We start from the raw sequence: 12,052 nt of genomic DNA, 5'->3' as shown, positions 1-12,052 counted from the left end.
CTGTTCCATGATGTGACCTCTGCCTGTCCTGTGGGCTAGAGCTGGACCAGAACAGAGGTTGCTTTCTGCAAACCCCACCCCCCCTTACAGACTGGCTGACCTTAACTGGTGTTTACTCTGACATAAATCAGCACCTCTTCTTTGCTTCCTCCTACGTGCTGGTTCCTGGAACAGGTTGTTGTCCTACCTAGTCTAGCATGTAAAGTAATTTCCAGTGCCTGGCAGCATTCATGCTGAGTATATCTCCTGCCCCTTTACCTTTTTAATTCTTTGGCATCTACTAAGTAGCTTGGGGATCTGTTTCACCTTGCAGTAAGCCAAGACATTCCTTGTATGTAAGTTTCCCTTAATAAACTCCATTAATTACCAGATTAGAGAAGCTAGCCTCTTTCTGCAGCCCTTCCCTGCCCTCCACTCACAGAGGTAGATTTTCAGTCTTGGGGCTTTTTCCTGGGCCTGTGTGTACTAATAATTGATGAAGAACTGCTCAGTCTCTGATTGGACCCTGTCATCCTAATGCAACCAGGACCCATGGAGACACATCATTTGTGGACTGGTACATTCACCATGAAAGATGGGAGAAAGTAGGGGTCCTAGTCCCCTATTTACCTCTTTAGGCCAGGGAGCACCACTTCCCCTGGCCAGCATGTATGGTTTATGGTTTGGCCAGGTTCCATAGACTGCAGCCACAGTAACATCTAAAGATCAGGCTATAAATATAATTCTCAGAGAAGATCTCCCAATTCAGTCCCTACGAAATACTTGTCTTTCTGATCTTAGACTTTTACTGTTTTTGTGACATTCAGGTATGGGGGTGGGGCAGGGGACACCTGTGCCATTATCTAAACTAAATGTTTTGTTTTTATACTAGATGGATCTGCTAATATTTTTTCTTTGTTAGCATGTATGAAAACTCAAGTTTTTGGCCCTGAGCCCAAGTGACCCACTAAACCAATGGCTTTGGTCCTGGGGGGCGGCATGATAGAAAAAATTGTTACTAATACTTGGACTGCTTCTTTGCTCTTTTTTTGGTATGTCTGTACCTTTGCTGCTGTATCTCCAGTGCAGTCAACTGGCAACTAAGCAAGCTACCTCCCTGCTGTTGAAGCCCCTCACTGACCACTCAGGGGAGCCTGTGGAAGAGTAGGCATGTGAGATTATAAAAGCCAGTCACCACGAGTGGAGTGTGGAGGAGACACTGTTTCATGATGTGATTGCTCTGTCCCAGAAGCTGGACCTGGGCCAGAATAGAGGTTGCTTTCCACAGCTCGCCCTTTCAGACTGTCTTATCTTAATCGATGTTCATTCTGACATAAATCAGCACTCCTCCCTTGCTTCCTGCATTGTGCTGGTTCCCGGAACAGGATGTTGTCCTGACCTGATCGAGCATGTAACCTCCAGTATTCATGTACTAGTATCCGTGACTACTCCCACATTTACCCTACACAATTCTTTTGCGTTTGTCAAGCAGCTCAGGGATCTCTTTTGTCATGCAGCCACCCAAGACCTGCCTCCTAAGTTTCCCTTTATAAACTCTACTAATTAATAGACTGGAGCGTCCAACCTTTCTCTTTGGTCTTTCCCTGCCCTCCACTTACAGTAGATTTTCATTCTTGTGGCTTTCTTTGAATCTGGCTATATTAAACAGTTGGGAAACTATTGGCTTTCAAAGTTTTTCTCTCAAATGGTGCATAAACACCTTACAAAGTATCTGTAGAATGGAGATGGACAAGACAAATTGACAGTCATAATGAACTAATAAGCAGAAGAGGAAAGCAGGGGGTTCCTCTGCGTTCAGAGGAACTATATACTTTGAGCATGGTAACTTTGGTGGTACTGCTGGCATGTTCTTAGTCGTGTTGACACATTCTCTGACAGTGTACAAAGGTATTGTTCAAACATTGTAATCATATGATGACTCCTTGTTAATATTACTGAGGTCTCAACAGAACCTCTTAGATGAGGGTTCTGAGGCTAAAATGTATATCCAGAGCCTTTGCCTCTTAAATTAAGAGATGTGTTGCCTATTTTCAAACAGTTCACTGTCTTACTTTTGAACATTGCTCTGGGTGATTTAGGAACCTGTTTAAGGGCCTGAAATATCATAAGGCTTTCATGCTAGAAATACTTTGATTAGTTCAGATGTGACATTTTCTGGCCTTTAGGCCAGTAATTAAAAAGCTATTTTTTTCCTAAGAAAAATTGAAAAGCCTTTTGCTTACTTGACCATACGACCTGCCAGAGAAAGGCAATTCTGCTAAGAACATTTGACTTCCTTTTTCACTCATTCAAAAGCCATTTTTGATCCCTTACCTTGTGTTAGGGTTTATACTAGGTGTTGGGTATGCAAACATTTGTTCTAGCCTCAAGAAACCTAGCCCAGTAGGGAAGTATGAAAAAAAAAATCAATTCAAAGCACAGTGCTTTCTTTATAGGGTTAATTAATGCACGTCCTTACATTCTGGGGGAGATAGAAGAGGTTTTTTCCCTAACAGGAAGCAAGACTTAAGTAGAGATGGGGTGTGGACTCCATGAAGAGTAACCAATGTGTGCAAGACTTGAGAATTTTGGCCCAACTGCGAAACTACCTGTTCAGTGGTGATGGAGTGGAAAGGGCTGGAAGGTGGGGTGGGAAGACAGAAATAGTATGAGGTAAGATGAGACATCTGGGGTCTGAAGTGCATGCCACATTCTGTATGGCATGCAAGTTTTTATTTGATTCTGTTCTAGGGTCACTAATAGAGTTAGGATAACCATCTACATTTGACTAAAGACACCGTTTAAATGTTCCTAAAGCAAATGCACATGTAATAAATTCTCAGAAACATCAACTAAGTTTCTCTTAGCAGGAATGGTGCACTAATTCAGACTTAATTAATTGATTATGAGTCAAACATAAGGCTGTCAAATCTAGGCAATAATTCTACAGTCCTCTCATGTGGGCCAGCAGAAGTCTCCCCTTGCCCCTTTGCAAAAACTGGGGGTCGGGGAAGCAATGGATGGGGGAGGCCAGGCATATTACCTGGAGCCTAAGTCGGGAACTGAATTGCTGCCAACAGAAAGACTGTCAGAATCTGAATGGCGCTTTGCAGTCAAGAATTTTGGTATCTCTTTCCCCTCAACTATTTGCATTTTTTTCTTCCAATTATGCCCCTTACCCACCCTGACCTATTTGTCCAACAGGCCTCCAGCTTTTCCCCTCTTCTTTCTCCACTTCGTGGGGTGCAGGAGATTGGGGCCTTGCACTGCACTAAGCACGCGTTCCGTTATTTGCTTTGCTAACAATTCCATCCTCCTCTCACCTTATCTTATCCTCATTCCCTGCCAGCCACCAAATTTCTTCCTTCCCCGTGGCGCCAGGCCTGCTGCTACTCGCCAGGGGCTAGGCTGCTGGCTGGCTGGCTCCAGGAACCTGTGGCGGCTGCTGCCGCGTGCCGCTGCCACGTCCTCGTTGCCAGCGGGGCAGCGCCTGGGAGGGAGGCGGGATCTGTTCGTGAGTGGTGTGGCCACGGCCCAATGGGAATCTGCGGACGGTGGCAGCAGCGGCTGCGCAGTGCGCGTTGAAGGGGGCGGCCCTGGAGGCAGTTGCTGGCGAGTCTGGGAGGCCAGGGAACCTTTTACCTCTGCAGTCGCATTCCCTTGGGAGTCTGTCGTTGCAGCTCTGTCTCAAGCCCGCCAATAGCCCCACAGGCTCTTGTGTGCGCCCGACCGCGCAGTCGTTCATCACTTGCCTTGTGGACCGAGCCTTCTGCATCATGTGTGGTAAGGACCACGGGTGGGGGGCGTGTGCGGGGCGGTGCTGGGGTGCCCTGTTGAGGCCTGAGGCGCCGGCGGGAGCAGGGAGTGTGGAGTATGAGAAGTCAGAGTAACAGGCGGGGGCGTCCCGTGGTAGCCCCCGGTGCTGGGGCTGGAGTGGCCCTCTGCGAGCTGGGGCGCAGGGGTGTGGTGGACTTAAGAGGGTATCGAGAGGGGGGCGGGCCCTAGAGAGGATCTAGGGGAACAGAGGAGAAGGCTGGGTGCGGAGAAGGGAGCCCAGAAGGAAGAGATGTTTGTGTTGGAATAGGAGAGAGGGCCGAGGGAACAGAGGTGTGGACGGGGTGTCTTCACAAGAGTCCACCGGATGAATGAGGCAACCTGCGGAACATCAGGTGAGGTCTCTTGAACTTACCTTGTATTCTTCTAGGATTTACCTTTAAAACAATATTTATTTTTAGTTACTGTGTTTCGGTCAGGCCCAGTAGAAAACAGAACTATACCCAGAGGTATGACAGTGGCATTACACATGATCTTACTTCCTGCCACCTCCGTCTCAACAGAAACCATCACTAATTAATAACTTGGTGGAAGAGGCCCAGAAGTGACCATGACGACAGATCATACATCATTTATCACTTGCATGTGCACCCATTTAAAACACTTATGAACAGTGTTAGTCTGCGTTTCACAAATGTTTTGCTTGGAACAGTTAAAACATCGTTGGGCCCTTTTATTCCATGTTTCGAGACTTAGTTGTTTTAATATTACCTAAAAATGTTAGCTAAAAGAAATTGTTAGAATTATATCTGAAATGACTGATAGCCACTGAAATTGGTATTAACTTGGCCATTGTCAGTATAAAGAATTGTATCCTTACCTTTCTTATTGAAATTTACAAGTGACCTTACCACTGAAGGGGGGAAAAACACTTGTAATTTACTTTACTTTAATTTTATATTTTATTTATTTATTTTTAGAGAGGGGAAGGGAGGGAGAAAGGGAGGGATAGAAACATCAATGTGTGAGAGAAACAACAATAAATTGCCTCTTGCATGAGTACCAGTTGGAGACCAGCCTGTAACCCAGGCATATGCTCTGACCTGGAATCAAACTGGCCACCTTTCACTTTGTGGGCCTATGCTCAACTGAGCCATGAATTGAAACTATTTGGGAAACTTATTCTTTGTAGCCTTTTGCAATAAGAACTGAGCGGGAGGTGTCTGTGTTCTCGTTAGTGTATATTTTTCCTGTATTTAACATTATGTTACTTTCAGCTTCTGAAAAAGAAGAACATGTTTAAATTTAAGAGTAGTTTAAAAAACAAAACTAGAAAACCTGTAAGTTGTTTTCCAGAATTATTAGGGTCGAGCGGACTTGAGCATCAGATATAGGTACTTTTAATGTGTCTAATTAGTAGAGTGGTTTTGCAAGTACACATAATTTAGCCTGGAGCTGTGAAGTAGTGATTATGCAAACTGGTTAATACTCATTGTGCTTCATTTGGTTATTAACTTTTCCTGAATCAGGAGGTGTGCACCTAGTTAAGTACCTGGTTTTCTGGTTGCAGGTCATTTCCTCATCATGATCCAGGAAAAAGGAAGTCAAAGTAATCTAAAAAAATTGATCTAGTTTAGAAAAGATACAGAGTAGAGTGAGACTTTCAGGGTGGAGGCTAGATGTTGAGAGTTTTCACTTAGCCAACATCCCCATTCCACAGTTACCTGAGGAAGCAGGTTATAAACAATAAAGAACTAGTATTTGAAGCATTTTTGAAGTCCTGCTTTTAAGTCAACCCAGACCACAGTTTTGCATAATCTGGAATAAGATCCAGAATTTATTTCCTCTTAATGTGAACTATGAAGGCTAACTGTTAAAACAAGAGTTTGTCTTTATTTTACTCCCACATCTTAATCATTGAAATAAAATTTCTAGGCAGAGAAATTGGGGAATGAGAGCAGATGGGAAAATTTAGAGATTCTGAATACCTGCTGCCAATTCATATTTTTCTAGAAGATTATATTGTTTTAACATTGCAACATGTCGAAGCATAAGAATGAGGGCTAATGATCCTGTATATGCTTTTTAAAAATATGATATAGTGATAAAACTGTTATGTTTACCAGGTTGAAGTGGGATGTTAGTAAGTATTAATCAGAAAAATAAATATTCCGTGGTCCAGTAAACTTGGGGGGGGCAACAGATTAAATAATGTTGAACTGGCTTTTTTTTTAATGGAAGGACTTCTTGGAACCTTTAACGTGCTTATAAGTGTTGTGTATCTCCCAGAGAATAGTGTCTATTTACCTAATTTATTTTATCTTCCTCTTACTCTTGGCTTTTTAGAATACAGTTTGTTCTTTTTTAGTTGTTTACCTGTGGCTTAGTGAGAATGTCACATTCTCAAGCTACCCACATTTTTAAACAGTTTTTTCTATTTTTAAAAAAATAAATGATGGTGTATATAAATACAATTTTTGTGAATGAAGTTATATTTAAAAGCAGTAAGGGCCCCAGCTGGGTGACTCAGTGGATTGAGTGCTGGCCTGTGAACCAAAGGGTTGTCTGTTTGATTTCCAATCAGGACACATGCCTGGGTTGCAGGCCAGGTCCCCAGTAGGGGATGTGCAAGAGGCAACCACACATTGATGTTTCTCTTCCTCTCTTTCTCCCTTCCTTCCTCTCTGTCTAAAAATAAATAAATAAATAAATAAGTCTTTAAAAACAAGCAGTAAGGGAACTGTAATTTAAGAGTATCCTGACTTCCGCCAAGATGGAGGCATAGGTGGAAACACCTTGCGTCCTCGCACAACCAAATCTAAAAACAACAAAGTTTTAACAATAATAAACGCAACCAAACCACCCAAAAAATCGACAATATGGAGTCCGAAAACAATGAAATGCTCAGCTAAACTGGTAAGAGGGGCGAAGCCAGCAGTGGAGCGGGTTGGCCAAAAAGATCTCCGACTGGGGTGGTGCACAGGCAGCCGAAGACGTGGATCCCAGGTGCGGTCTAGCTATGGGCGGACACAGGGAAGAGGCGCGGCTGGCTGTCTGCAGAGCATTTGCGTGCAGATAAACCAGTGAAGACGCGAGCATTGAGACTGCACGGCGCAGGGTGGCGGGCTCACACATTTCTGCTCAGATAAATAGGCGGGGGTGAGCGGTGGGAAGGACTGGGCCAGCGGAGAGGACCGCCATTGTTCCCTCTCTGACCCTGCCCCCACATACAGTGTCACAAACCAGTGACCTAGGTGGCCCCGCCCTGGTAAACAACTAGGGCTCTGCTCCTCATACGTAACAGGCACAAACAGATAAAAACATGGCTCAAGAGCAACTCAGAGCCCCAGAGCTGATAAATCTAAGCGATGAAGAAATAGCCACACTTTCAGATGCACAGTTCAAAACACTGGTGATCAGGATCCTCACAGAACTGGTTGATTTTAGTCACAAATTAGAGGAACCTATGAAGGCTAAACTAATTGAAATGAATGGTAATGCACAGGAAACCAATAGTAATGGAAAGGAAACTGGGACTCAAATCAAGGGAGTAGACTAGAAGGAAGGAAAAAAATGACCAAATAGAAAAGAATGAAGAAACAAGAATTCAAAAAAATGAGGAGAGGCTTAGGAACCTTCAGGACATCTTTAAACATTCCAACATCTGAATTATAGGGGTACCAGAAGGGGAAGAGGAAGAGCGTCAAAATGGAAAACTTATTTGAACAAATAATAAAGGAGAATTTCCCCAATCTGGCAAAGGCAACAGACTTCCAGGAAATCCAGGAAGCTCAGAGAGTCCCAAAGAAGTTAGACCCAAGGAGGAACATACCAAGGCACATCATAATTATATTAGCCAAGATTCAAATGAAGAAGAGAATTCTAGAAGCAGCAAGAGATAAGGGGACAGTCACCTACAAAGGACTTCCCATCAGACTGTCAGCGGATTTCTCAAAAGAGACCTTACAGGCAAGAAGGGGCTGGAAAGAAAGTATTCCAAGTCATGAAAGACAAAGACCTACAACCAAGATTGCTCTATCCAGCAAAGCTTTCACTTAGAATGGAAGGACAGATAAAGTGCTTCTCAGATAAGATCAAATTCAAGGAGTTCATCATCACCAAGCCCTTATTATATGAAATATTAAAAGGACTTATCTAAGAAAAAGAAGATAAAACATATGAACAGTGAAAGGACAGCAAACTCACAGTTATTAAGAAGAACCATACCTAAAACAAAAGCAAACTAAGAAGACAGCTAGATCAGGAGCAGAACCATAGAAATGAAGATCACATGGAGGGTTAGCAACAGGGGAGTAGGAGGAGGAGAAGTGGGGAGAAGGTACAGAAAATAAGTAGCATAGACAGTAGGTAGAAAATGGATTGGGGGGGCAAGAATAGTATGGGAAATATAGAATCTAAAGAACTTGATACACGTGGTCATAAGTGAAAGGGGGAATGGTGGGGGAGGGGATGTATAGGGTGGAGGGGAATGAAGGGGGGAATAGAACAACTGTAATGGCATAATCAATAAAATATATTAAAAAATAAAACATGGATTTTCTTTTTTGTCTAAGGTCATGATAGTTTTTATGAAAAAAATTGTGCTGTACTGATCATGGTGCTCAGCATATATGTATTATGGCTGCTTTGTAGGATAGTAACAATTCGGTATTTTTGTATGCTGAAATGCTTCAATAGGACCAAGCTATTAATTTCTATAGAAATAAAGAGATCTTTTCAAATAGAAATAAAGACTAGTAATTCTGTGGAGTTCTACTCCACAGAATTCATTTAATCCCCTGTGATTCATTGGCGGTATAGTATAAAAGAAAAAAATGGAAATTCTTTCACAAATAAGCAACTTGAATTTATATGTTCTCATACTTTGGTCTTCAGCTGTCTCCACCTTGCCCAAAGCATAATAATGGAAGGCTTCAGATAATATTCATCCTGCTGTTCCTAAAATGCGAATATTATTACCTGTGTTCTATTTACTACCTCTTTGCTTGCCTAGATCAGTTGACATGTACTAATTGTTTTATTTCTAGTTTTGCTTTTCAAAATTACTGTTTTTCTATGAATTTTCAAGCATTGTAAACACGTATTGCAGTCATTTGTTGTTAGCTATACGATAACTGGTGAACAAGTGATTCAAGCCATTTTCTTTTAAATGAATTACATATATATTTTAGTATATCCCCCTTTATTAGATTATTTAGGTAGTATTTTTCACATTATTATTATTTATAAGTTATTTATTCTTAAATGTTATTGATAACATGGTCATAGGAAGAAGAAAAAATATTTCATCTGTATAGTTTTGTAAGGCCCATATGTAGCTTAAAATACTTATTTCAGGAAAAGCTTTTCTTCTTAAATATAGTGCTAAGTATTTATAACATAAACCACAAATTTGTTGATTGGTTAGTTTTTGTTTTTTTTAATTTACCTTTAGTGGAGAAGGGAAGGAGAGGGGGAGAGAAACCAATGTATGGTTGCCTCTGTGGTTCCCCCGCTGGGAATGGGCCTGCAACCCAGGCATGTGCCCTGACTGGGAATCAAATCATGATCGTCTGATTCACAGGCCCGTGCTCAATCCACTGAGCTACACCAGCCAGGGCTGATTGGTTAGTTTTTAAAAATTAAATATCACTTTACAAAATGGCTGTGATGGACAATGAGTGACCAGCTTATAAGCTGCTTTGAAAAAAATAAACATTTATTTTAACATGTTTGCTTTACCTCTTTAATAGATGAGAAATCCCCTATTGAAAAAATTTCACTGCCTTCAGACAGTTTGAAGTGAGGATTTATTTCTCTTTTAATGATTGACTCTATGCTCACATTTTTGTACATTTTACACATAATTATGCAAATGAAGATTTTATCATAATTATGTTAGTTTTTCTTTAGATAGGATTTTCTATTAAATATTTGCTTGTTTACAGGTATATTTGCTTACTTAAACTACCATGTCCCTCGAACAAGAAGAGAAATCTTGGAGACCCTAATCAAAGGCCTGCAGAGATTGGAGTACAGAGGATATGATTCTGCTGGTATTTCCTTTTAAAAAATATTATGGGTTTGCATGATTTTTGAATCAAAATAGATTAGTTTTTGTATTAGGTGACTAGATTCTTTAGTAACATTTGTTTTGTTTTGAGCAAATCTAAAATCTCAAGAATTTTTGTCTTATAGAATGTTTAAAGGGTCTGTTTATGTAATTTCAACAGCGTTATTGTTTATGTAGAGTATTGCTTCTGACGGGCATCTTCTTTTGTTAAGAATGTTATTGTATAAACATATAAATCATCTGGAGCATTTCCATGGTTGAAGGCTTTATTCTATAAATTATCTTTTTTCTTTACTATAAATTGAATTTTCTCCAGATATTCCAGGCTTTTAGTATATAAACTTAAGAGTCTTCTACCTTACATAAATTACAAAGCAAATAAAAATGTCTTTTTGTCAACTTTATGTTTTACTCTAGCTCCTTTTCTTAGCTGTATTGGGGGTCCCTAAGACCACCCTCAGATTTGATTATTTCCAGAAGGGATTCAGCATATAGTTATACTCATGGCTCTGATTTATCACAACAAAAGAATACAGAGCAAAATCAGCAAAGAGAAAAGGCACATGGGGTGAAGTCTGGGGGAAAGCAGAAGCTTCTAAGGGTTCTCTCCCTGTGGAGTTTCAATAGATGCTTTTACCTTCCCCAGCAAATTCTGACAACATGTGTGAAATGTTGTCTACCAAGGAAGCTCACTAGCAAGTGAGTGCCCAAGACTTTCACTGGGGGCTGGTCACGTAGACACCCTCTGTCTAAAATGTACCAAAACTGTAGACTTCCAGAAGAAAAGCAAATGTTCAGCATAAGGCAAATAGTTGTAACAGTGGTTTAGGTGCAGTGAGCTATTTTTCATTAGTTTAGGGTGGTGGGAACCCTCCTGAAATCCAAGGTCTAACTTCAAGAGCAAGCATTTTGAAGGATACAGTGCAGGCCCACTCTGTTAACTCTTCTGTACATTTACGTTGCCAGCTGAAATGGTCATTTATCTTCCATGATGTTCCTCAGTTAATGGAAAGTCAATTTTGCAACTACTTTGTTCTTAGAATTCTTCCTTTCTTCCTTAGCTTCTCTGACAGCACATCTCATTATCTTCCTTACATGCTGATTATTTTCTTTCTTCTGTGGGGGCTCCTTTTCTTACCCCACTCTCCAATCAGTTCTTTCTGTGTGCCTTTGGTTACCAAGTTTCTTTGGTTGAGCCTAGGAGGTATCCCAGACTTCTCCCGCTTCCTCATGTTACATTCAGTCTTTTCTACTCAGTATCACCCATATCTGTCTTCATGCCCACCATTTAATTCAGGCCCTGTTTTTGTGCTTTGTTAACGCTGAGCTGGTTTCTTCTTTCTGTTGCTCCAGTCTATCTTCTTATACTGTTTCCAGAAATTTCTCTAAATGTTTTTGCCATGTGATTTCTCTACTTGAAACTACTCTGCCTTCCAGTACCTTCAGAATAACTTTCAGATTCCTTAGGATCTCAAGTAGAATCTCAAGAGAGAATTCCCTGACGTGCCTTCTTTATCCCAATAATTTGGTGGGTGTCCATCTTCTGTTTCTTTCCTGTACTCTAGTTACAACCTGTAATACTTTTATTATAACCTGAAACCACACTGTATGTAATTATGTTTTTGTCTTCTCAATACACTATTAGAAATTTGTGAACAGGAACTGGGTTATTTTCATTTTTGTTTGTAGCAGCTATCCTGGTTCTTGACATATAATAGGTGTTCAGTATATGTTGAATTGATAAGTAAATGAATTAATTAGATGAAAAATATTTTAAAGTTTTTCCTTACACAATAAGTAGTAGCCATTTTTTAATATTTCTCTTCTACCTTTTGATGATTCAGGTGTGGGAGTGGATGGAGGGAATGACAAAGATTGGGAAGCCAATGCCTGCAAGATCCAGCTCATTAAGAAGAAAGGGAAAGTGAAAGCACTGGATGAAGAAGTTCACAGTAATGTACTTAGTTTGATTTTGTCCCCCTGCTCCTTCTCGTCCTTTTCCCTTCTTTATCAAATTATCTTTCTTCCCATATTTGGGCCCCATTTAGTGATTCTTAAAGTTGAAGGTAGGGAAGAAAAGTAGTTTTGTTATTGGCTGTCCTGGTTTTAAAATGTACCTGAGCTTCAGAAATGATCGTATTGATTAGGGAAGGAAATTAGTTAGGTCGTCTGTGTTCAGAACAAGATCAGTATACTAAAGTGAAGTAGCCACAATTTGTGAGAAAG

General features: G+C 40.8%; 1 protein-coding gene across 2 annotated transcripts in view; it reads left to right on the top strand.

Moving 5' to 3' along the window:
* The first annotated feature begins 3,565 nt into the window (after positions 1-3,565).
* Positions 3,566-12,052, top strand: part of GFPT1 (glutamine--fructose-6-phosphate transaminase 1) — a 57,856-nt gene continuing 49,369 nt past the window's right edge. The window contains exons 1-4 of one of the 2 annotated variants that reach the window (XM_053663372.1): positions 3,566-3,762; positions 4,064-4,148; positions 9,702-9,809; positions 11,671-11,778. In XM_053663372.1, the coding sequence (XP_053519347.1) occupies positions 4,121-4,148; positions 9,702-9,809; positions 11,671-11,778 (244 nt within the window). In that variant the 5' untranslated portion in view covers positions 3,566-3,762; positions 4,064-4,120. The remainder of the gene's footprint in view (positions 3,763-4,063; positions 4,149-9,701; positions 9,810-11,670; positions 11,779-12,052) is intronic. The other variant, XM_053663373.1, reaches the window with a different exon arrangement.

The sequence above is a fragment of the Artibeus jamaicensis genome, unplaced genomic scaffold, assembly GCF_021234435.1.
Source record: "Artibeus jamaicensis isolate MK-2021 breed Jamaican fruit bat unplaced genomic scaffold, CSHL_Jam_final contig_3174, whole genome shotgun sequence".
In the NCBI taxonomy this organism is placed as follows: Eukaryota; Metazoa; Chordata; class Mammalia; order Chiroptera; family Phyllostomidae; genus Artibeus; species Artibeus jamaicensis.
The sequence above is the reverse complement of the archived record's forward strand: the minus strand, read 5'-3'. Positions and strand labels throughout refer to the sequence as shown.